Source organism: Erpetoichthys calabaricus, chromosome 3, assembly GCF_900747795.2.
Source record: "Erpetoichthys calabaricus chromosome 3, fErpCal1.3, whole genome shotgun sequence".
Classification (NCBI taxonomy): domain Eukaryota; kingdom Metazoa; phylum Chordata; class Cladistia; order Polypteriformes; family Polypteridae; genus Erpetoichthys; species Erpetoichthys calabaricus.
Genome location: NC_041396.2, coordinates 115,627,783 through 115,652,639, shown reverse-complemented (window position 1 = coordinate 115,652,639; position 24,857 = coordinate 115,627,783). Strand labels below are relative to the sequence as shown.

Sequence of the window (24,857 nt, the reverse complement as noted above, 5' to 3'; positions counted from 1 at the left end):
GTACACCATCTGCAGTAAGATGTTCTTGCAGGTCTTTGGAGGTGATTTGTGGGTTGTCTGTAACCACTCACAATCCTGCGCATATGCCGCTCCTGTATTTTTCTTGGCCTGCCACACCTGGGTTTAACAACAACTGTGCCTGTGGCCTTCCATTTCCTGATTACATTCCTTACAGTTGAAACTGACAGTTTAAACCTCTGAGATAGCGATTTGTAGCCTTCCCCTAAACCATGATACTGAACAATCTTTGTTTTCAGATCTTTTGAGAGTTGCTTTGAGGATCCCATGCTGTCATTCTTCAGAGGAGAGTCAAAGGGAAACACAACTTGCAATTGACCACCTTAACACTAGAATTACCAGAGCCTACGAAAAAACTCGTAGATCCAGCCCACCTTAAATCGCTTCTTAAATCCGTTCACACCTCTCCAACAGTGTCTTTTGTCCTCTAAATGTGCTGATAAAGACATGCTGCCAGCAGCCGGCTATTCCATCCCCCCAACGACTTAGAACGTGCATAAACTTCTCCCAGATCATGCCTTGATTGATTATCTGGGAGTGACTGAACTGGAGTTTTAGAGTGGAAATAATAGATTGTTATTTGGAACACATGCATTTCATGTGTGTTTCATTTCAACAGTAATCTGTGTAAACACATTGTTAAAACAGAAACTTTTTCATATTTTAGTAATAAATGTTACAAAATGTAGGCATAAAGTATAGAATGTGTAAAGCCTGAGTTCCAAAGATCAAATAAACACTTTCACAAAAGGTTTGAAGATAATACAACAGTTTCCGTGGCGTAGCGCTTTAAGATTTGCTTCTCAGATCGCAGCAGCTTTGCCGTGCCTCACAGATCTGAGTTCGATTCCCCGCTGGGGATAAAGTGTTACTTGTTTTTTTTCTTTTTAACCTCAAATGGACATAACATTTATAAATTGGTATGCACTGTCAGTTAATGAGATCGTTGTATTTTCATGTGGGATGCTCCATTTAAAATATTTTTTTTAACAATTGAGACTGCAATTAACATGAACAACTGTCCTTATAACTTATTTTTAAGATCCATAACACACAGGCAGACAGAGCACTGCATAACAGAGAGACAGGCAGGCAGAAAAGTCACTAGATATATAAATAAACAGGGAAGGCACAAGATCTTTTTTTTCTTTCAGTGCAACATGTGCGTTGTTCCTGCTGCACTGAATAAGCTCACGCGCTCTAACATCACCCCTCCCCCCGATCTGACTCTCTAAGTAACAGCGCAAGTACAGATGCAAACCGAGTGCATGTGTGTACTGTATAATATTAACAAAAAGAGCAGCTTACTACTGAAAATGGCAAATATAGGAGTGAGTGGGGATCGAACCGGGGACTCTTGATTACACTTGGTTTGCGTCTGTACTTGCACTGTTACTTAGAGAGTCAGATCGGGGGGGAGGGGTGATGTTAGAGCGCATGAGCTTATTCAGTGCAGCAGGAACAACGCACATGTTGATCTTTTTTTTCTTTCAGTACATGTGCCTTCCCTGTTTGTTTATATATCTAGTGACTTTTCTGCCTGTCTGTCTGTCTGTGTGTTATGGATCTTAAAAATTACAGTTATAAGGACAGTTGTTCATGTTAATTGCAGTCTTAATTGTTAAAAAAATATTTTAAAAGGAGCATCCCACATGAAAATATAACGATCTCATTAACTGACTGTGCATACCAATTTATAAATTTTATGTCCGTTTGAGGTTAAAAAGAAAAAAAAAAAAAAAAAAAGAGGGTAATCGAACTCAGCTCTGTGAGGCACGGCAAAGCTACCGCGATCTGAGAAGCAAATCTTAGCGTACTACACCACGGAAACTGTTGTATCATCTTTGAACCTTTTGTGAAAGTGTTTATTTGATCTTTGAAACTCAGGCTTTACACATTCTATACTTTATGCCTACATTTTGTAACATTTATTACTAAAATATGAAAAAGTTTCTGTTTTAACAATGTGTTTACACAGATTACTGTTGAAACAGAACACACGTGAAATGTGTGTGTTCCAAATAACGATCTATTATTTCCACTCTAAAACTCCAGTTCAGTCACTCCCAGATAATCAAGGCATGAGCTGGGAGAAGTTTGTGCACGTTCTAAGTCGGTGGGGGGATGGAATAGCCGGCGGCTGGCAGCTTGTCTTTATCAGCACATTTAGAGGACAAAAGACGGTGGCGGAGAGGTGTGAACGGATTTAAGAAGCGATTTAAGGTGGGCCAGATCTACGAGTTTTTTTCGTAGGCTCTGGTAATTCTAGTGTTAAATACCTTTTCTCATGATTGGACACACCTGTCTATGAAGTTCAAGCTAATCCAACCAATTTGGTGTTACAAGTAATCAGTATTGAGCAGTTTTACATGCATTCAAATCAGCAAAATTACAAGGGTACCCAAATTTTTGTGCAGCCAGTTTTTCACATTTGATTTAATTTCATACAACTAAATACTGCTTCACTAAAAAGCATTGTTTAGAAAACACCCCAGTACTCAGATGTTCCTAGGAAATGAAAGACATACCACTGTTATTCTTATTATGCAGGCTGAGAGGGGCTCCCAAACTTTTTCATATGGCTGTATGCTATTGTGATATGGTGACAAAGTTGCCACATTTACATAAACATAATAGATAGTTGGTCAAAACAAGTAATATCAACACAATAATCAAAAATAAACAATTGTCCTCTTCACTATGTACCTATATTTTATGTGCTGTATCTTTGCTGTTATTCACAGCAACTTGCTTGTTAGTTCACGGACCACTATAATTTAGACAATCTGGTCTTTTAACTCTTGCTTAGTTTGACCCAGGCAAGAAATCCTCTAAACACCACAAATAACTTCCCTTTCCTATTATCAGTGTTGGACAAAGGTGGCACTGTCCCAAGCTGCTAAGCTTTCAGTGGAACACAAGGACTTCTCTGTGAAAAATATAAAACTTAAAAGAGATTCAAGTCAACTTCTCTGATCCAACCTGCATTCTAGGCTAAACTATCCTATGAACAGTAAATTTAAATCTGATTTTTCTTTATGTTGATGCTTTACAGCAATTACAATGTTTTGCATTAAAAATACTTAAGAGTAGTTATCTGATCTTTTATTAAATGCTAGAGATTTGCAGCAGAGTTTAGTCTCTAAATTCCTGCACTATATATGGCATGCATTAAACAAGCCATAATTTACTACTTAAGCAGATTTCCATTTTTTTAGGCATTCGGATTCTAGTGTAAAAAAATCCCCTGGAGCTTTTCTTATATTAAAGCATATTCTGACCAATTCTACAGAATTTGACAGAATGTTGAGAGCTACATGAAATGGGTTTCTATGGCTGATCAGCGGGCGGCATGGTGGCGCAGTGGGTAGCGCTGCTGCCTCGCAGTTGGGTGACCTGGGTTCACTTCCCAGGTCCTCCCTGCGTGGAGTTTGCATGTTCTCCCCGTGTCTGCGTGGGTTTCCTCCGGGCGCTCCGGTTTCCTCCCACAGTCCAAAGGCATGCAGGTTAGGTGGATTGGCGATTCTAAATTGGCCCTAGTGTGTGCTTGGTGTGTGGGTGTGTTTGTGTGTGTCCTGCGGTGGGTTGGCACCCTGCCCGGGATTGGTTCCTGCCTTGTGCCCTGTGTTGGCTGGGATTGGCTCCAGCAGACCCCCGTGACCCTGTGTTCGGATTCAGCGGGTTGGAAAATGGATGGATGGCTGATCAGCCAATGCGCAATGCCAATTTTGTGCAAACGTTTTGAAGCCACACTGTATGCAATGCACTAATGAGTCTTAAAGTGTCAAGTATATATTCATCTTCACTCCCACTATGATTATTTTCGGTTGTACACATAGATAAAAAGTATATATAAGCCTTCGAGCACCATCATCAGCAGGTGTTTAGATAGTAGAGTGCCACATTCCATACTGGCTCTTCTAATTAATTGAGGAGAACCACTGAGAAGCAGGCATTTAAACAGGAAAATGCTACTCTTTCTCACATGACAGAAGGCTGCATATTTCATTCCATGACAAAAGAAGCTAACCAAAACAAAAATACAAAACAGGCTTAAAAATCCTACCATGCTGTAAAGTAGTGCACAGAGAAAGGAGAAGCTGATCATATTAAGACATATTCAGTTCAGTTTTGAATACTCCAACTGCAATAATGTAACAGTCTTACTTAAAGATAAATTAAGGATGCTGTATAGATTACATTTTATGTATAAACTTACACTGCTTAGTAGGAAAAAAAAAACATTGTTTATACTATAAATTAAACTTACTTCCACCTTATTTTCTTCCTCAGACTTTCTCCGGTTTCTTACTAACATTTTGCAATTGTATCAATCTCCCAATATAAGCAACCATTTAACATATTTAAAAATGTGACACATTTACTATAAATATTTGTAATATAAGTTAACATTAATTTCATTTTATCGATATTTTACATAAAACATACTGCACACCACCTAAAGAACCATTATCTGTCAAAAACAGGTAATTTGAACACTGTTCTTGACTCATTAAATATCTTAACATACCTGTTCATCCAAATATTCCACATCAAGTGCCAGCTGTAATCGAATCTTGTTGTCATCACTTAAACCTCCATTTGCACCAGTACTACTTGAGGTTACTGTCTTTCTTGCTTGTTTTAGTCTTTTCAAACTTTCTTCCATTTTCTTTACTGAGCTAAGAACATCAGAAACGGTTTCAAAGTACCTGAAAAGGCCAACAGATTAAAACATTTTGCAAACAGAATGAAACCAGGTTGTGTATATTAATCACAAAATGTAACATTCTGATTCTCGAATAGTTTACAATTCAGGTATGCAAGAGGCCTATCCCATCAGTCCTGGGTTGAAGGTCGAGACTTAGCCACTAGCCCATTGTAGGAAATAGTAATGAAAAACTTTGATTATAAATACAACTTTCTCACAAAAGAACAAGAAATTAATTAAAATAAGATAACTTGCTTTGTTTTACCTTTGAATGCTGTTGCTAAGTGCACCTCTTAACCAATCCTGTATTACCATGGGGTTAAGAGTATCTTTATAATCACTCCGGAGTTGACAGAGAGGTTTTAAAGCATTGTCAATGTAAACTGATGCTTTAGCTGGAATCTCCTGTATGTGTAACAATAAAAGATAATCAAAACAGTCTTGCAATTAAACCTAATTCATATAGATACATACATAATGCATACAAATAATATACCCTGCAAATAAACCAAATTGTGTGCTATGAAAAGTTCTAAATTTTCATCATTTTTACATGAATAGCTCCTAAAAGTTGATCTCATTTTTATCCAAGTCATAAAAAAGATAAAGTAATTTTGATTAAACAAGCAGATCATACAAAACACAGCTTTACTCAAAGAAGTGACCAATTGAGTGTTTCATTACTGAGATATCAGATTATATTGATGAGACAATAGACAATGCAGCACGAGACATATGTGGTCATTACGAAATACAACCAAATCTGTGAGGACAGCTAACTTTAATCTGCAAAATATCTTGAAACTGAGCAAATCTTAATGTTTCAAAATTAAAAATGAATATTTTTTAGCCAAAAAATACAGATGTGACAAAATCTAGGAATAGGGGGAATGAAAAAAAAGCAAAGCACACTTGTTATTTCAGTTTTATGTTTAATTCTATAGCTCATGCTGTAATCTTAAAAAAAAAACAGTTAACCAAAAAATAATCTAATAATATGGTGGAAACTAACCAATCTTGCATACTGCACAAAAAAAATGTCTGAGATTATATCATTGGTCATGGGATGTGTGAACATAATATCCTCTAAGAATTAACATACAGTGCAACCATTTAGAAAAGCTGGTAGATCACAGGAAGGATGCAGTGCACACAACAGATGAGAAAATCACTGTCATCCTCTAGTGAGATCTCTGACTGAGGTAACAGATAGCAAAGAGTTATTAAAAAAATGCATTTTGGTAAATCCTTACAGAAGGGCAGGAGCAAATGACAAAAAAGATCCATAAACAAATATTAACTTTTCACAGAAGTACTTGTAAAGGAGATTATGAAAGTATACTTTAAGAAGTGCCTGCTCTTCTTCCACAAAAAGCCTGAACCTCATTTTCTTTAAACTATCAAAGCTCAGGTAAGCACTTTATTAAGAAAGCAAACTTTATCATGCCATAATTTCTCACTTGCGTTTAGGTCAAAGTTCTTAATGGACTACTCAAGAATGGTGACTTTTTAGTTCATTATTCTATCCTGCATGCAGTAGTTTTGGCTTAGTATGGAGTTATTCTCATGCATGCTGAAATGTGCATCTCTCTTCCAATTTCAGTTTTTCAGCAAAGCTTGATGTGCAGTATATGCAAAATACTGTGGCATCCATGCAATACTGAATGTCGAAAAAACAAAAGAACTGGTGATTGACTTCAGGAAGAAACAGCTGATACACATCCCGGTCTACATTAAGAACACTGCTGTGGAAATTGTGCAGTCTACTAAGTTCCTGGGAGTTAATGTGACGAACAACCTCACCTGGTCCCTGCACACCTCCTCCGTCATCAAGAAAGCTCACCAGCGCTTGATCTTTCTGCGGAGGCTAAAGAGGGCCCATCTCAGTAAGTCAGTCCTCACCACTTTTTACAGAGGGACCATAGAGAGCGTGCTAACCAGCAGCAGCTCTCTGTTGCAGGAGAGCAGCAGCGCTTCGGACTGGAAAGCACTGAGGAAAGTGGTGAGGGCTGCGGAGAGGATCATTGGAGCCCCGTTGCCAAATGTACAAGATTTGGCAAAACAACGCTGTCTGGCCAGAGCTGTGCGGATTTCTAGAGACCCTACTTATCCTGCCTCTGAACTCTTTTCCCTCATGCCCTCAAGCAGAAGGTACCACAGCCTGAAATGTATAACTACCAGGTTTAAAAACAGTTTTTTTCCTACTGCCGTTCGTCTTTTAAATGAAGCATTTTAGTATTTCATTGCATGCTGATTTTAACTATGTGTTTTTATTAATGTCTTGTGCATCGTATTTTCGTTCTGCAGCACATCTTGGATGTTCTGCTGAATGACAAATAAAATTGAATTGAAAAATTGAAATTAATTCAGTGCATGTGAAATATTTTTGCAGCTCTGCCAAGCTGTCCCTAATTCAGTCTTTACCTTTTTGTATTTCTACTGTTTAAGGTCACTCTTTTAATTTTAAAATTGAGTGAACAAGACCATAAGCATATGCATCCAGAGCTGCTCTCCGAATAGATTTATAACTACAAGATTTATTCCCACTGCATTTTTTTTTAGAATTTTATGTAGTATTAAAGTGAATGTACTAATAGTAAGAAGGTAATTATCAATTTCAGTTTGGATTAACTGAAACCACCCAGAAGTCTGAATACGTGAAAATAGCATGATTTACTTTCCTACGTTTGATTGGTCTCATACACACCTCTGCTGCAAATATAAAGTACTTTTACAAATGTGTCATTTGTATTATGAATTAGTCCATACATTTTGCTGTTTATTATTGGAGAGATGTATATTTTCTCACAGTTTATTTTCTCACATTACACTACTTTTACTCACATCAATCAGCTTGCCAGAAACAGACCAAGTGTTAACATTTACAGAGAACAAATTATTTTCTTATAGAAAAAATATCCTTAAGCCAATCTTCAGTAAAGCAATGGACAGTTTTCTAGCTACTAGCAGAGGTAGAGAGATATAAGAGACAGGAATTGAGGGCTTCGTGGTACTGCTGTAACAGGAAAGCAGACATGTCATACCATAGAAATACCACCTTCATGTAAATATTAACTTCAGCTGGAGAGTCTAAGATTTGTTGTATTTTTTGCTCTCTACTTTTTAGTTTGTTCTTCAATACCTTCCTTAAATTGAGATTTTGTGCATACATTATTTATTACTGATGGAAATTGTAGGGTTGTCACAATACGAAAATATCCAAATACAATAATGTCATTCAATTCAACAACATATAAAATGTACTCTTTTTAAGCATACTTCAAATGTATGAGACCAAGGTGCTATAAAATAATTTTAAATATACTACAAGAAATGAAGTGAAGATATCCAGTTGAAAAGGGGTATTCAAATTATGATTGGCTGGTATTGAGAGATCTAATGTGTTAAGAAAACAGCTCAAACATTATTACACTGTCACCATCAGTCTTTACCACTGGCAGAAGGCAGGATGGATTTATCCTTTTCATGCCACAAAGAACAGTTTCAATCTACTACCAGAGGCAGAGAGATATATGAGAGAGAGGGGGGCAGATTTGTCAGATCCGGTGAAATTTTTCCAGCCTTTATCTGTCCAGCTTTGGTGTTCCAAAGTATCTGATAGCCTCATCATCCTTATATATAATTTGACAGTATCCGTATGTATGGTGTTTGCGTCAATACCCAGTATGTACGGTGTTTGCGTCAATACCTTGACTCAAGTTAGAAGCAAGAGTAATGACTGCTGGGTATTAACAACGGTCATTGTTTAAATTTTAGCCGATCTCAGATCTAAAATGAGTGACGATTGCAACGCAGCCACAACAGCAGCGGCCGCGGAAAGGATGCATAGGAAACCAAGTCACATGACTGACGAGGAACGTAGACTTGCTAATGTGACCAGACATACACAACGTGCACAACAAACTGATGAGCAGCGTACAGCTACAAATGCTACTAACGCTGAAAGAAAGTGCGCAAATCGGACACAAAGGACAGCTGAAGAACGTGCACTACAGAATGCTACTAATGCTGAAAGTAATCGTGCCAGCTATGCACAAGCAACTGAAGAAGCTCGAGCAGCCCCAAATGCAGCACGGGTTGAAAGACATCGAGCAGCCCGTGCCTTGCGGCATGAAAATGCTCAGTGGCACGGCATTGCCATGTGCAATCACACAGATATTATTGAGGATGACGTTCCGGAGCACCACTCTGGCGCATTTGACAACCTGTGTAAACATTACAACTCATTCAACTACATCTGTGAGAACAAGCAAGGTGGAGAATACAATTGCTGCCATAAAGGTCGAGTTCGAATTAACCCTTACAGATACCCTGACAGGTTTAAGAACCTGTTGACATATTTAGACCCAAACTCCAAGCACTTCTTGAAAAATATCAGAAAGTACAACAATACAATACAACAATATCCCTGCCTCCAGGCCATGGTCCATATTGTTACAGAATACATGGTCAAATATACCATCAATCTGGACCCTTGCACCCCGGAGAGGGTGAAACACCAAAATTTGCTCAAATCTATATATTAGAACAAAATCATTTCAGGGACTTAAAAAAACAAACAATTCTTTGCAGAGAAAGTATTGATTTCACAAACATAGAATTTGTAGCCTGATTCGATTGGGCTCCCAGTCGCTAGTCTTATTCTAAAAACGAGATGGTAAATTGCAGCAAAACATTTATTGGGAACATATTGATACTGACGCACATTTCCTTTTAAATTGTAATATTCTAAATTAACTGCTCACTCTTCCCCATGTAGCAAAAAAAAGTTCATTATATTATACTGTACGATTTTTGGTTTATGTTTCAAATAAGCTTGTTAAAATGAGGAACTGGAATTAAAAACGAAGATACAGGAACTTAAGGAGGAAAAAACTGGTTGAGAGTAGAAAGTTAATGCAGAAGATCCAGGAATGTACCCCATTATACAGTTACCAAAATCAAGACAAATTAAATTTGAAGTCACTGTGCCATAGCTCTTCAGATGGGACATAAATTTCCTGGCACATACTTTAGGGGAATGCCTAGCTAGGTCAGATGAGATGTTTGAATTGGTGAGTGCTCTAGTTTGCTGCTCTGAAGAAGAGCTGAACACATAATAATAATGCAGCTGGACACAAGAGAAGAGAGTAGATAAGAGTTTATTGTTCCCCATAAAGAAAAAAATACAAAATAACAGCATATTGTTGATAATAAAAAGAAAACTACAATGGTATCAACAAGAGTATTAAGAAGAAGAAAAAAAAAAACACCTGTTCAAAGACTATATACCGAAAAAGAATAGTTTAAAATTTGGAGACATTTAACTGATTTTCTCACCTTGTTTGTTCGTCTATAAAGCCTAGGAACCTCAGAAGCACTTTTAAGACAACTGAAGCATATCTCTGTTAAATGTTGAGTAATTTTGCTATTTAGTTCTGGTTTGCAAAAACACAGTGCTGCTTTGGAATCAGACAGAGAATCTGTTTCAGAAAAACAACAAAGAACATGAATTACAGGATAAAAATCCCTGCTACCCGATTTTAAAAATTGAAATCAAACAAACTGGTAAAATAACAATTACATATTGTTAAATAAATATGATGAAAAGATAACAAAGGAATAAAGGAAAGAAAGATACAGTGGCCTGCAAAATTCTTCAGTCCCCTTGAAAGACATCATAATGTTCTGCATGACAAAAGATCTGTACAGATATTTATCCATTCTGTATTTTTAATGTGAACCTTTATGTTGTTACATTTCCAAAATCAAAATAAGCCGTTTTCTGTACATATTTAATGGAAAAAGAAAAACACAAAATCACTGCAAAGATGAAGACAAAAACATTCTGCTCATGTGAGAAGCAGTCATTGAAACGCACAAGGCAGGAAATTACTACAAAAAATATCAGTGTTTAAATGCCTCTTTAAACACTGCTGGTTCCATCATCAGAAAGTTGAAGGTTCATCACAGCATCCAGACTCTTCCTAAAACAGGCTGTTTCTTAAAACTAAACATCAGAGCAAAAGGCTGACTGGTGAGAGAGGCTACGAAAAACCCAACTGCCCCTTTCAGAGTGTGCAATTTTGTTTGGCTCAAACTGGAATGAAGGTGCAGGGGTCGATAATTTCAAGAGCTCTCCATAAAAATGGGCCTCTACGGCAGGGTAGCAAGAAAGAAGACTCCTTAAGAAGTTCTACGTAGAAGCACATGTGGCATTTGCTACCAAAATAGAATACATGCCCATGCCTCATGAAACACCATACCTACGGTGAAATATGGTGGTGGCAACATCATGCTATAAGGATGCTTTTCATGTGCTGGGACTGGGAATCTCATCAGAGCTGAATGTACAATGGATGGACACAAATACCGTATAAGATTGCGGGAGAACATTTTCCAGTCTGCTATGAACCTTAACTTGGGAGAAGATTTATCTTTCAACATGACAATGAACCTAAGCATAAGGTCAAAGCATTGCTGGAACAGCTCAAAAACGGGAAGGTGAATGTTTTGGAATGGTCAAGTCAAAGCCCTGATCTGAGGCATACACCATCCCACCAACCCAGAGGGATCTCCATAAATTCTGTCAAGAAGAATGAGGAAGAATCACTCCTGAACAATATGTAAAAATGGTACATACTTATTCTAAAAGAATTAAGGCTGTTAATGCAGCAAAAGGGTTCTTGATAAAGTATTAATATGTGCTCAGCTTGAATACTTATCCAAGCACTAACTTTTGAGTTTTTCTTCTTCAGTTAAATATCTACAGAAAAGTTCATTTTGACTTTGGAAATGCATTGTTACAACATAAGAGTTCACATTAAAAATACTAAATGGATAAATATATCAACAAATGGTTTGATATGCAGGAAATTATGATGACTTATAAGGGAATTGAATACTTTTGAAGGCGACTGTAATACAATACTACTACTTTAAACTAAGGTCGTTTTTAATCTTTTTATTACTTTAGTTCACCTGTCATCAAATAAACATTTTTAATTGTCAATGCTTTGTGAACTCTTTAAACAAAATATAAATGATGTCAAATGGAGAAAAAAAAACAAAAAAAACTGCTGCTGCATTTGCAAAAACTAAGCAAAAAATCTACCTCAGAGGATTAACATTACCTTTATTAATAATAATCTTACTCAACAACTGTATTTTGGTAATTTATGCAGTCATGTGAAAATTAAATGTATCTTTCAAATCTATGGTTTTACACAACTGGACCGTCATCTGCTTAGCTTTAACTATGTCCAACAATTAGATAAACCTACTCTCTAGTAAAATATTTTGTTTTGTAATATTTATTCAACAAATATGCCGTGCAAAAAATCTTGAGTGAACAGCCTAATATTTTGCTTAAGAACACTATTTAATAAAGAGAAGTTCATAAAGGACTCCATGATTATGAAGCATTCTAGTTAAGGGGATTCAAAATGCAACACAAAGGATCACCTTTTACCAACATGATTGAATGGTATGAGGTGCTTGTGGTGATGCTCTGTTTATGGTTATCACCAAAATACAGTTTTGTGCATACAGTGATCCCTCGCTATATCGCGCTTCGCCTTTCGCGGCTTCACTCTATCGCGGATTTTATATGTAAGCATATTTAAATATATATCGCGGATTTTTTGCTGGTTCGCGGATTTCTGAGGACAATGGGTCTTTTAATTTCTAGTACATGCTTCCTCAGTTGGTTTGCCCAGTTGATTTCATACAAGGGACGCTATTGGCAGATGGCTGAGAAGCTACCCAACTTACTTTTCTCTGTGTCTCTTGCGCTGACTTTCTCTGATCCTGACGTAGGGGGTGTGAGCAGGGGGGCTGTTCGCACACCTAGACGATACGGACGCTCGTCTAAAAATGCTGAAAGATTATCTTCACGTTGCTACCTTCTGTGTGCAGCTGCTTAGTGAAGCGACATGCTGCACAGTGCTTCACATACTTAAAAGCTCAAAGGGCACGTATTGATTTTTCACTCTTTTGTTTTTATCTGTCTCTCTCTCGCTCTCTCTCCCTGCTCCTGACGGAGGGGGTGTGAGCTGCCGCCTTCAACAGCTTTGTGCGGTCGCATACTTAAGCCAAACAGCCCTATTGATTTGTTTGCTTTGCTCTCTGTTTCTGACAGTCTGTGCTCCTGACACGCACTCCTTTGAAGAGGAAGATATGTTTGCATTCTTTTAATTGTGAGACAGAACTGTCATCTCTGTCTTGTCATGGAGCACAGTTTAAACTTTTGAAAAAGAGACAAATGTTTGTTTGCAGTGTTTGAATAACGTTCCTGTCTCTCTACAACCTCCTGTGTTTCTGCGCAAATCTGTGACCCAAGCATGACAATATAAAAATAACCATATAAACATATGGTTTCTACTTCACGGATTTTCTTATTTCTTATTTTATTATATGGACCAAAATCACACCTGAGTGATTTGCAACTAGTTTCTCCATACAGGAGGCATCTTGAAGCTATCATTACCAACAAAGTCGTTTCTATTTAGTATTAAATAAATTTCAGTAAGCGTGTTCAATATTTATCCCCAATGTCATTCCACTTTATCACACATAACTTAATTTATGGACTTGTTTGTTTTGATTTCTTTGTATGTGTGGATTACTTGGGTTGTTACCAACATTGGGTAAAAATTTCTTGTCAATAGTCCCATTATAAATACAGTACATTTACTGACAAAAATGTTGACATGTTCTATACTTATTTTCCCCGCAGTATATTAATGTAATCAATTGGAATATTTAATACATTTCAAGTAAATCAAATATCTGAACTCAGAAAAATTTAAGTCAAAGATCAATGCATCTTGTGAAAAACAGAAAACAATTACAGTGAAATAAATGCAGGTAGGTCAATATTCTAACAAAGAGCAACTGTAAAAATAATCCCAATTTTCCTCAATTCTATTTTTTTTGTTTCTCTTGTGACAGACGACCGGCTATGGACTCCGGTCGCCACCCCCAGGCCGCTAGGAGGAGCCCTCCGGACAGCATATTTGTGCCCCGCGTTCCAGCAGGGCCTCATGGACTTTGTAGTGTTGTGACACAGCCCTGCTGGATACCTTGGGGGCCGCTAGGAGTCGCTGTAGGGGGGCTAGTGGGCTCTGGCATGCCCTATAACCCGGGAGTGCATATCAGTCACGTGACTGGAGGAAGTGACGTGCTCCCGGGATAAAGAAGAGGACTGTTTGCCCTGACCCGGAAGGAAATGGACTTGTGGGTTTTGCTTAGAACCACTTCCGGGTCAGGAGCTATAAAAGGACTCTGGGAAGCCCAGAACACTGAGCTGAGCTGGGAGGAAGGTGGGCTAAGTGTCTGGGCGAGGAGGATTGGTTTATAGAGAGTCTTTATTGTGTTTATGAGTGTGTGGAGGAGAGTGCTTGGTGCACCGTATAATAATAAAAAGAATTATAGTTGTACTTTTACCTCGTGTCAAGAGTGGTACCTGAGGGTTCGAGAGGTGGACAGAAGCTACATCTGCTACACTGGCGTAGTCGGCAGGAGACTCTGGCCGTCCGTTGGCAGAGGATCTGCATTAAAAAGGAAATTTGTTGTGGCAGAGAACCCTAAGAAGGTCCCTCTAGTGACCGCGGAGGTGAAAACTCCACCCGCGATCAAGAGCGCTGCAGCTGGAAGCCAATCTCTACAGCAGGCAAGTATGGGGAAGAAAACTGGGAAGAAAGCTGGAGTTGTCCAGAAGACTTCGGTCCCAGATCCCATGGAGAAGCTGTGGACTTACCTGACGGGCAGTGAGGAAGACCGGGAGCAGCTTAAGGCCACGCAAACCCAAGCAGGGCGGCAGTCGGAACGTTGCCGGATGGCAACTCCCGAAGATTACTACAGGGAGTTGGAGCGTGATCGCCAACGTTCCGAGGTATGTGCTGGAGCAATGCCCGAAACGCCGGGAGTATTTGTTTCCTGTTTTGCAGGGGCCTGTCTGCACGAAGCGGACAAGGAGCACGCCCGCCTCACACCTAGACAAGATGGCCACGAAGAAAAAAAAGCAAGCCAGTCTAGGCGTCCGCAAAAAGGAAGTCCATTGGCTGACGATGTCCACGTGACCTCGCACGACGGCAACCAGGAAGAAGGTCAGTTTGGAGCCGTCGGTGAGGTCAATACTTCCCCAACGCGTCTGCGCTCCCTGAAGGGGAAGGGGGCGGCGAGCAAAGCAGCGCCAATTTCATATAACGGTAAAGAGGAGCGGGAAGTGACTGTAGTGTCTGCCGGCAAAATTAAAAAGGCAGACTGCAGCCAGCCGCGGGAGGCTACCCGTTCCTCTAAGGACTCCATGTCCCAGGAGCCCTTGCACTCATCACTAGAACACGTGTCTGACGCGGACGTGTCCATTGGCTCCCGGCTGGAAGGTAAGGGGAACGCGGAAGCTACCTTGCCTCCAGCCGAATTAACAAACTATATGACTGTATGGGATCTCGAAGAGGTACTTGAGCCCGTACTGGGTTTCTTTCAGGGGATCGAGGACCTGAGGAGACGGTTGGAGGAGCTGGGAACCACGGTCGAAGCGCCGCTGAGGAGACTGCATGAATACCTTCGGCGGTTAGGCCGTGAAGCCCCGGCCTCGATTGATTCGGCGGTGCAGGTGAGTGAAATCTGCGCCGTATATAATGATAAGGGGACGCAGTGTGAATCGGCACCGCGTGTAATAAGTAGCGGCTGCCAAAGCACTGTGATCCCGACAGTGGAATGTGGAACGATTACGGAGTGGTTGGGCAGCGATCCGATAGAACCGGGGCAGCGATATCAGACGCCGCTCCGGGATAACGCGGACCGTAAGAGCCCGACCCGCGTGATAAGGGGGTTGCCGTTGGTTACCAGAGGGGCGGAGGAAGTGCCAATCGAACCGGGGCGGCTGGATAGTGCTGTTACCCGGAGCGATGTGGTATTAATGACGCCGCCTCCAATAATATACAGGACAACGGGCGTGCAAACAGCAAAGAGGCTCTCTCTTTTCCATAGAGAGCCTCACGCTGTACACAAGCCCCGGAGAAAGCAGGAGATCCCCGAATTAAAAAGAGGGTCTCCTAACAATGTAAAGAAAAGGGCGGAGAGCAGCAAAGCGGCCGTTAAACCCTCCTTGGCGGAGGACAGGGTGGAGCTGACGGAATTCCCGAGGTGTTTCCAGTCTCGGGAGGAGAAGCCAACAGGAGGACGTCGGCGGTGCTTCAACTGCCGGCAACCGGGCCACATGTGGCGTAGTTGTCCCCGGAGGACAGGGGAGCGGTGGGATTGCAGATACACCGTTCCCCCAAGGTTCGCTGGGGGATCTAGACAGCAGAACCACGGCCCGGATCTCGCGTCCTCCTGGAGGAGGACGTCCCTCGCGGGAATCAACGCTCCGCCCCACTGGTCGTCGCTAAGGGGGAGGGACTGTGACAGACGACCGCCTATGGACTCCGGTCGCCACCCCCAGGCCGCTAGAAGGAGCCCTCCGGACAGCATATTTGTGCCCGAGTTCCAGCAGGGCCTCATGGACTTTGTAGTGTTGTGACACAGCCCTGCTGGATACCTTGGGGGCCGCCAGGAGTCGCTGTAGGGGGGCTAGTGGGCTCTGGCATGCCCTATAACCCGGGAGTGCATATCAGTCACGTGACTGGAGGAAGTGACGTGCTCCCGGGATAAAGAAGAGGACTGTTTGCCCTGACCCGGAAGGAAATGGACTTGTGGGTTGTGCTTAGAACCACTTCCGGGTCAGGAGCTATAAAAGGACTCTGGGAAGCCCAGAACACTGAGCTGAGCTGGGAGGAAGGTGGGCTAAGTGTCTGGGCGAGGAGGATTGGTTTATAGAGTCTCTTTATTGTGTTTATGAGTGTGTGGAGGAGAGTGCTTGGTGCACCGTATAATAATAAAAAGAATTATAGTTGTACTTTTGCCTCGTGTCAAGAGTGGTACCTGAGGGTTCGAGAGGTGGACAGAAGCTACATCTGCTACACTCTATTTTGCCTCTTATGAACATTTTACGCTGTTTCACACTGACATAGGAATAAAACTCAACAGCTTACCTGTAATTAGTGCAAAATTTGTGAATCCAATTAACTCCAACTTCTGTTTAATCACTACCTCCAAATCAGAAACCTATCGGGACATTAGGGAAATCTTTCAATATTTTTCCATTTTCAACATTGAGAGTTTGTCAACAAATATCAAAGCTGCTTTGGCTAGATTAAAATGACTTAATATGTTGATTCTGGCAGATTGTGGTTACTATATACATGTACATTTAAATAGGGTAAATGTACAGAAAAAAAAAAGTGTTCCTCTTACAAAAATTGTACATTAAATACATTCTTTTTAAGTTTGATGAAGAGTATACTTACCTAATGTTATACAAAAGGCAAAGAACACACAAAATGTTTAACCTCTACAAGACTGACAAATAACTTACTTAAACTGCATTATGCACATTGTGATTACAGACAGACAGCAACTAAGGTCTTAGCACAAATACATATAAAAGAAGCTTCCCCAATAAGATTATTTAAATACTAATTCTATGAATAACTCTAAATACCTGCAGAATTACATATAGTAAAACAATGATTATGAATTAAAAAATGATGAGGTCCAAATAAACAGCTTTGTTTATGATTTGGATATGCCGCAACTTCAGATATAAATAAAGTGCATGTCAAAAAATGTCAAAACCAAGTCCATTGTGAAATAGGTAGATTTCGTGAATGAAACCCAGCAAAACTGTATCTTCTAAATACCAAATGCTATCCATGTTGTATAAAGTTCTAGGGAATAAATATTACTATCCTTAACAAACATCACATTAGGCCCTACTAACTTATATCAGCCTTTCTTAAAAGAACGCCTGCCAGCACATTACTGACTAGACCAGTCAGGACACATGCAGTGACCACTTTAAGTCTCAGGCACATCAGAAGCGAGAACTAAGGCAAAGTCAGGCAAAATCTAAAGCTTGTTAAAACACAATCACAAGTGCACTAAGAGCAAGTTTGTGGAAGATGTTGCTGTAGTTTGTGCTGCTTGAAAAAAAAAAAAATGAAGAAACTCAGTCCATTTTTAATAAAATATTGTAAGCACGCTGGTGCATTACCAGAAAACAAGACACAGAGAAGTATCAGCAAGTATACAACATTACTTGCTGAAAATAGAGAGTCCTTCCTGGAAAAACTAAAGGACTTGACAATCAAGTATTTCAGCAGGGATGCGTCTCTAAGATGGCAGAGATTGGCTCATGCAATACCATTTCAAGAAAGGACTTTCAGTAAAGTTCAAAATGTTTACGTTTGTTTAATCTTGCAAGTACACTTTAATTTTAATTTAGTAAAGTTTATGTTAATTTAATGTTTTATGAGAAATATTTATGATAATTAACATAAAAGCTTCAGCACTAATTGTTTTCCATATTTATAGGATTTTTTTTTTTTTTTTTTTTTTTACACAAGATACTCAGGTGAACTAGTTTTTTTTTTTTTAATAACTATATACTAATGCAGCCGATTTATTTCTTTGTACCTATAAATATACTGAACATTTTAAGCAAAATTTTAAGTAACCAAAAATAAAAGCAAAAATCCAAATCACAGAAAAACACCAAAAATATGAAAATAGAAAAGACTAAACAAAGATAAAAATTAAACGGAATCCATAGGGCACAATAAATTGTTATATTCTAAACATTACACTTTATACACACTGCTCAGAGTTTTAAAAATTTGTGAAAATGTAAATTCTGCTCTGTTTACATCTGCAAAACACACTTAAACTGTTCTTTTTGCTATTGCAATTATGCCACTTTCTGATTTTTTGAGTCGCCATCTCTATTATGTATTAAAACTTATGTTTTAATTACTGATAACTACACTCTACACTATTAAACTAAGATTGCAAGCACAAGTGGAGAAAACAATCTAATGCTTGTATTTTACTGGATACAAGAACAATGCAGACAAGCTGTTACTGACAATGCTCAACTTGGAAATCTTTGTTCTTAAATTACTGCACAACATAAAAAGGTGCATCAAAAATACTATACAACTATAGCAAGAAAAGTAATTACCATAGCAATACTTTTCTTCTAATATATTATGCGATTAAGTACACAAATTCATGTCTTCCATTTGGCACAGTCACCTTACAAACAACATCTGCTTAAGAACTGTTGACTGTAATGAACTGTATGACCCCTATATCAGCCATATTGTGGTCCCTGGTAGATCAGAGCATTGACAAAATAACAATGCAATTATTATTGATAGCCTATTATTAGACATCAACATGCTACCAAATGAATAGTGAGGAAGTGGAGCCTGGATGATGAAATGGCACATGAGGACAATATTGAGGGACAATGTAACTGCCTCACAGACTATATTAACTTAACAACACAGTGTTAAGACAGTGCATTGCTTTCTGGGTTGCAAAGTAGCTAAAAGGTATCCTGAATGAGCAAAAAAGTGTATTCAAATCCAGTGACAAAGACTGAGAAGGATGTACAACATGTGCTATACAAAAAGCTGAGTGAATGAAAGGATGCTTACAAAGCTAAAATAGAAAACAAACTCACTCAGAACAACATGAAGGATGTCTAGATTGGACTGGGAAGAATTGCTGGATTCAAGCAATCCAGGGCTCAGGTGCTACAATGGGATGTGAACAAATCTAACACCCCAAAACAATTTTTTAATAGATTTTCCGTCCCACTGCCACCTTCTTCCAATGACCACTCACCTCACAACATCATTACTACTTCAAAAACTCCTACTAGAACAACTTCAATGGCCAGTGACAAGTAAACCTCTGACTATCAATCTGTACTGTCCATAACTGAAGACCAAGTAAGGAGACAACTGAGAAAGCTACACACAGGAAAAGCTGTGGGACCAGATGGAGTCAGTCCTTGAGTTTTTGAGGCTTGTGCTGACCAACTTTGTGTCGTCCTCTGTCACCAGTTCAGTCTGACAGTAAGGCTTCAGAAAGTACCACTGTTGTGGAAGCCATCCTGCACTGTTCCTGTTCCAAAGAATGCAGGCACCTCTTCACATAATAACTATAGACCACTGGCACTTATGTCTCACATCATCAAGGCAATTAAGTGACTGGTCCCAGACTCCTAATAGAGCCCTCTTGTGGTAGACCATCTGAAGCCACTGCAGTTTGCCTATCGGACAAAGATTGTAGTGAAGGAAGCAATTACTTATCTGTACCACAAAACTTATTCTCACCTGCACAAGGCTGGTAGCACTGTGAGGATTACGTTTTTTGATTTCTCCAGTGTCTTCAATACCATCCAACCATCCTTTTTAAAGGAATGCCAAGGATTGTGTTTCTGATACAGATGTGAGCAACACTGGAGCACCACAAGGAACGGTGCTATCTCATTTTCTCTTTACTCTATACATCTCAGACTACAAATACCACACCAGCAATGTTACTTGCAGAAATTCTCAGATGATTCTGCACTTATGGGGTGTACTGATGAAGGTGAGGAGACACAGTATACAGTCATATGAAAAAGTTTGGGAACCCCTCTTAATTCTTTGGATGTTTGCTTATCATTGGCTGAGCTTTCAAAGTAGCAACTTCCTTTTAATATATGACATGCCTTATTGAAACAGAAGTATTTCAGCAGTGACATTAAGTTTATTGGATTAACAGAAAATATAAAATATGCATCATAACAAAATTAGACAGGTGCATAAATTTGGCCAGATATTACATCAATAGTTGAGCCTCCTTTTGCAAATTAACAGCCTCTAGACGCCTCCTATAGCCTTTGATGAGTGTCTGGATTCTGGATGGAAGTATTTATGACCATTCTTCCATACAAAATCTCTCCAGTTCAGTTAAATGTGATGGCTGCCAAGCATGGACAGCCTGCTTCAAATCATCCCATAGATTTTCGATGATATTCAAGTCAGGGGACTGTGACGGCCATTCCAGAACATTGTACTTCTACAAAGGCATTCATGCAGAGGGAGATTTCAAACTGTTTTGGGTCATTGTCTTGTTGGGATATCCAACCCCTGCGTAACTTCAACTTTGTGACTGATGCTTGAACATTATCCTGAAGAATTTGCTGATATTGGGTTGAATTCATCCTACCCTTGACTGTAACAAGAGCCCCAGTCCCTGAATTAGCCAAACAGCCCCACAGCATGATGGAACCTCCACCAAATTTGACAGTAGGTACCAGGTGTTCTTCTTGGAAAGCGCTTTGTTATGACCAAATAACTCTATTTTTGTCTCATCAGTCCAAAGCACTTTGTTCCAAGATGAATCTGGCTTGTCTAAATGAGCATTTGCATACATCAAGTGACTCTGTTTGTGGCGTGAGTACAGAAAGGGCTTCTTTCTCATCACCCTGCCATACAGATGTTCTTTGTGCAAATTGCACCGAATTGTAGAACGATGTACAGATACACCATTTGCAGCAAGATGTTCTTACAGGTCTTCGGAGGTGATCTGTGAGTTGTCTGTAACCATTCTCACAATCCTGCGCATATGCCGCTCCTGTATTTTTCTTGGCCTGCCAGACCTGGATTTAATAGCAGCTGTGCCTGTGGCCTTCCATTTCCTGATTACATTCCTTACAGTTTAAACTGACAGTTTAAACCTCTGAGATAGCTTTTTGTAGCCTTCCCTTAAACCATGATACTGAAGAATCTTTGTTTTCAGATCTTTTGAGAGTTGCTTTGAGGATCCCATGCTGTCATTCTTCAGAGGAGAGTCAAAGGGAAACAACTTGCAATTGACCACCTTAAATACCTTTTCTCATGATTGGACACACCTTTTTATGAAGTTCAAGGCTTAACAAGCTAAACCAACCAATTTGGTGTTGCAAGTAATCAGTATTGAGCAGTTACATGCATTCAAATCAGTAAAATTACAAGGGTATCCAAATTTTTGCACAGCCAGTTTTTCACATTTGATTTAATTTCATACAACTAAATGCCGCTTCACTAAAAATCCAGTACTCAGATGTTCCTTGGAAATGAGACATACCACTGTTATCTTTTTTGTTGAAAGTAGTGTAAATTATTATTCAGGCTGACAGAGGTTCCCAAACTTTTTCATATGACTGTAGGATTAAGGTGGACATCTTTGTTTCTTGGTGCAAAGACAATTGTCTGCATCTTAACATCGACAGAACCAAGGAAATGGTGATTGACTTTCACCGCACCAAAGAGCCTCTATGTCTGGTTGCTTATCAAGGAGTTGATGTAGAGGTGGTCCACTCGTATAAGTACTTGGGGGTCCTGTGACGATGTGGGTTCTCTCCACGCTCCCATGCAGCTTCAGGGAGCTCTTGAACCCGACACCATCGGTAATGTCACCAATGAGCTGGGCACTGAGGCATAACAAATGGAGCAGTGGATGGTGCAAAAAGTGGAAAGTGGTTTTATTAAAACAACAAACCAGTATCTAAATAAATAAAGTGCAGTGTCTCAAAAGTCATTAAATAAATACAGTAATCCCTCACTATATCGTGCTTCGACTTTCGCGGCTTCACTCTATCGCGGATTTTATATGTAAGCATATCTAAATATATAACGCAGATTTTTCGCTGCTTCACGGGATTCTGCGGACAATGGGTCTTTTTACTTCTGATACATGCTTCCTCAGTTGGTTTGCCCAGTTGATTTCATACAAGGGACGCTATTGGCGGATGGCTGAGAAGCTACCCAATCAGAGCATGCAGTTAAGTTCCTCTGTGCTGATTGGCTCAGCGATGGAGCACAGAATTCAATTCCGCTGCGTTAACCAGGAAGTCTTGTCTCGCTCATTCAGCATCAACGTGCTCCTGTTACTGCTTCAGGGGCCGTGCCCAAGCGCCAACGGAAGATGCTAACGATTTCCGAAAAGGTAAAAGTTTTGGATATGTTGAAGGAAGGGAACAGCTACACTGCTGCAGGACGCCATTACGGAATGAATGAGTCCATGATTCTTTTTTATTTAAAAAGGAGGAAAAGACTATAAGATCTATGGCCGCACTGTCCTTTAACCAGGGCGCAAAACGAGTTGTAAGTGGATGTAATAAGGCGGTAGTCCGGATGGAATCTGCTTTAGGGATCTGGATTGAAAACTGCCAGAAGAAGAACAACTGCGGTGCTACACAGTCGCCTGAAGAGGCTCCTTTAGAAGAGCTGTAACGCTCTCCTTTGTTGTGCAGTAAAATTAAACTCATCGTTATCGGACAAGTTGCCATGTCATTGTTGGTAACATAATTTTCTACGTACAGTACTTATTACATGTACATAGTTTAGTATCACTGTACACACATTTTACTGTATACAATTTTTCTTGCATTGTACGTATTTATTGCTGGTGGCCTGCCTGTCGTAATGGCTGTAACATATGTAATATTGGAGACGCTCGATATCTTTAAAATAATATTTAGGTTTTACTGTATATAAACAGTGTGTTTACATACATAATTTCAATGAATCTTACCTAATATCTAAGAGAATACAAAGGGTTTATGCTGTATAATTGTGCGGAAAATGTTTATAAATAGAGTGTGGGAGAGTTTATAAGGGCTTAAAATATATAACAATAACCATATGAACATATGGTTTTTACTTTGTGGATTTTCACCTTTCGCGGGGGGTTCTGGAACGCAACCCTTGCGATAGAGGAGGGATTACTGTAATCCACAAAAACAGAAGTGAAATTGTGGAGGTTAAAAAAAAAAAAAAAAAAAACACTAGAAAAAACAATCCTTTAAAACGAGGTTAAAACAACAGCTGGAACCAATCCTTTAAAAACACAAAGCCCGATGTCCTTTTACCTGGCGGCTCCCCTGCTTCTCCCATCTAGGCCCCGCAACAGTTTAGTCGCCCTACCAGTAGCTGACCTTCTTCCCACATGACTGATCAGGAGGCTTCCCAATCCCTGGCTTCGGTCTAGCACTCTCCAGATCGAGACTTGGCTTCCCTAACAACCAGGACACTCACACCAGGGAATTCACCACCCAAGCCTCCCGACTCTTGCTGTCTTCCATGGCGAGCCATCCGTCATCACTGGTCACTCCAGCTCCCTGATCACTCAGCTGCAGCGACTGCTTCCTTCTGCCCCACCTAGTGTCGGCCAAACACTCTTTCTCGGGGCTCACCTTCCAGCTGCCTACAAGCACTCGCTTACTTGTTCCCTTTCTCTTTCTTCATGCACTGGCTTTCTCCTCTGGCTTCCTGCCTTCTTCCTTACTCTCGTAACCTCCGTTTTCTTTGTCCTTTTTCCCCCCTTTGATAGCTTCGCGGTTCTATTTATGACGGGGACATGGTTCAGCTGTGGCGATTAGCAGCTCCCGAGAACAATTACGGATGTGGATGACTCCTCACCTGTGCACTCAAGTGAGAATCGCCTGTATCACGAATTCACTGAGAACTGCTTGGCCACACAACACCACGCCCCCTCGCTAAGCTGCGAATGCAGCGATTATTTATTTAAAACTGGCCTTTTTGACGTGAGCTGTGGACCCGCTATACCACAGGTCCACATTAATAAGAGATTGGACTGGTCTTGAAACACAGAGGAACAATACAAGAATGGGCAGGGCAGGCTCTTTTTTCTTGGAGACCATGTTCCTTTAATGTGGGAAGAGACAACTTTCACATCTTCTACAACTGTGATAGCCAATGGGATTTTCTATATTGTCGTGTGCTCGGCTGGTAACATCAATTCAACTCAGGCCCACCAAATCAACAAGCTAATTAAAAGGACAAGCTCAGTTATATGACACACTCTGGATCCCCTGGAGGTACTAGCAAAGGACAGAATTAAAACAGTACTTTGAGCCAATGAACCATTTAGCAGAAGTGTGTCAAGAAACACTATGGGGCTTTTTATACCAACAGCAATGTGTCTACATAATGCTTCACTGTAACTGGAACGGCCATGTTAGACGTTTTCTTTCTTTTTAATTCTCTTGCTTTATAGTAATTCTGGTGTGTGTTCAGAGCAAAGTGCTTGTGTATTTACTTATCTACCTATTTATTTATTTAAAGACTTTTATAAAAAGCAAAATTTCCATCCTGGGTGCAAATAAAGTTCTATTTACCTATATTTATCTTTCAATGTAGGTAAACTGATAATCATTAATTATTAACCTGGCTCCTCATAA

General features: G+C 39.9%; 1 protein-coding gene across 1 annotated transcript in view; it reads right to left on the bottom strand.

Moving 5' to 3' along the window:
* Positions 1 to 24,857, bottom strand: part of cog2 (component of oligomeric golgi complex 2) — a 96,004-nt gene that overhangs the window by 2,455 nt on the left and 68,692 nt on the right. The window contains exons 14-17 of the mRNA XM_028797299.2: positions 16,768 to 16,840; positions 10,070 to 10,212; positions 4,995 to 5,134; positions 4,550 to 4,730 (exon numbers count right to left, since the gene is read on the bottom strand). Coding sequence (XP_028653132.1) covers positions 4,550 to 4,730; positions 4,995 to 5,134; positions 10,070 to 10,212; positions 16,768 to 16,840 — 537 coding nt within the window. The remainder of the gene's footprint in view (positions 1 to 4,549; positions 4,731 to 4,994; positions 5,135 to 10,069; positions 10,213 to 16,767; positions 16,841 to 24,857) is intronic.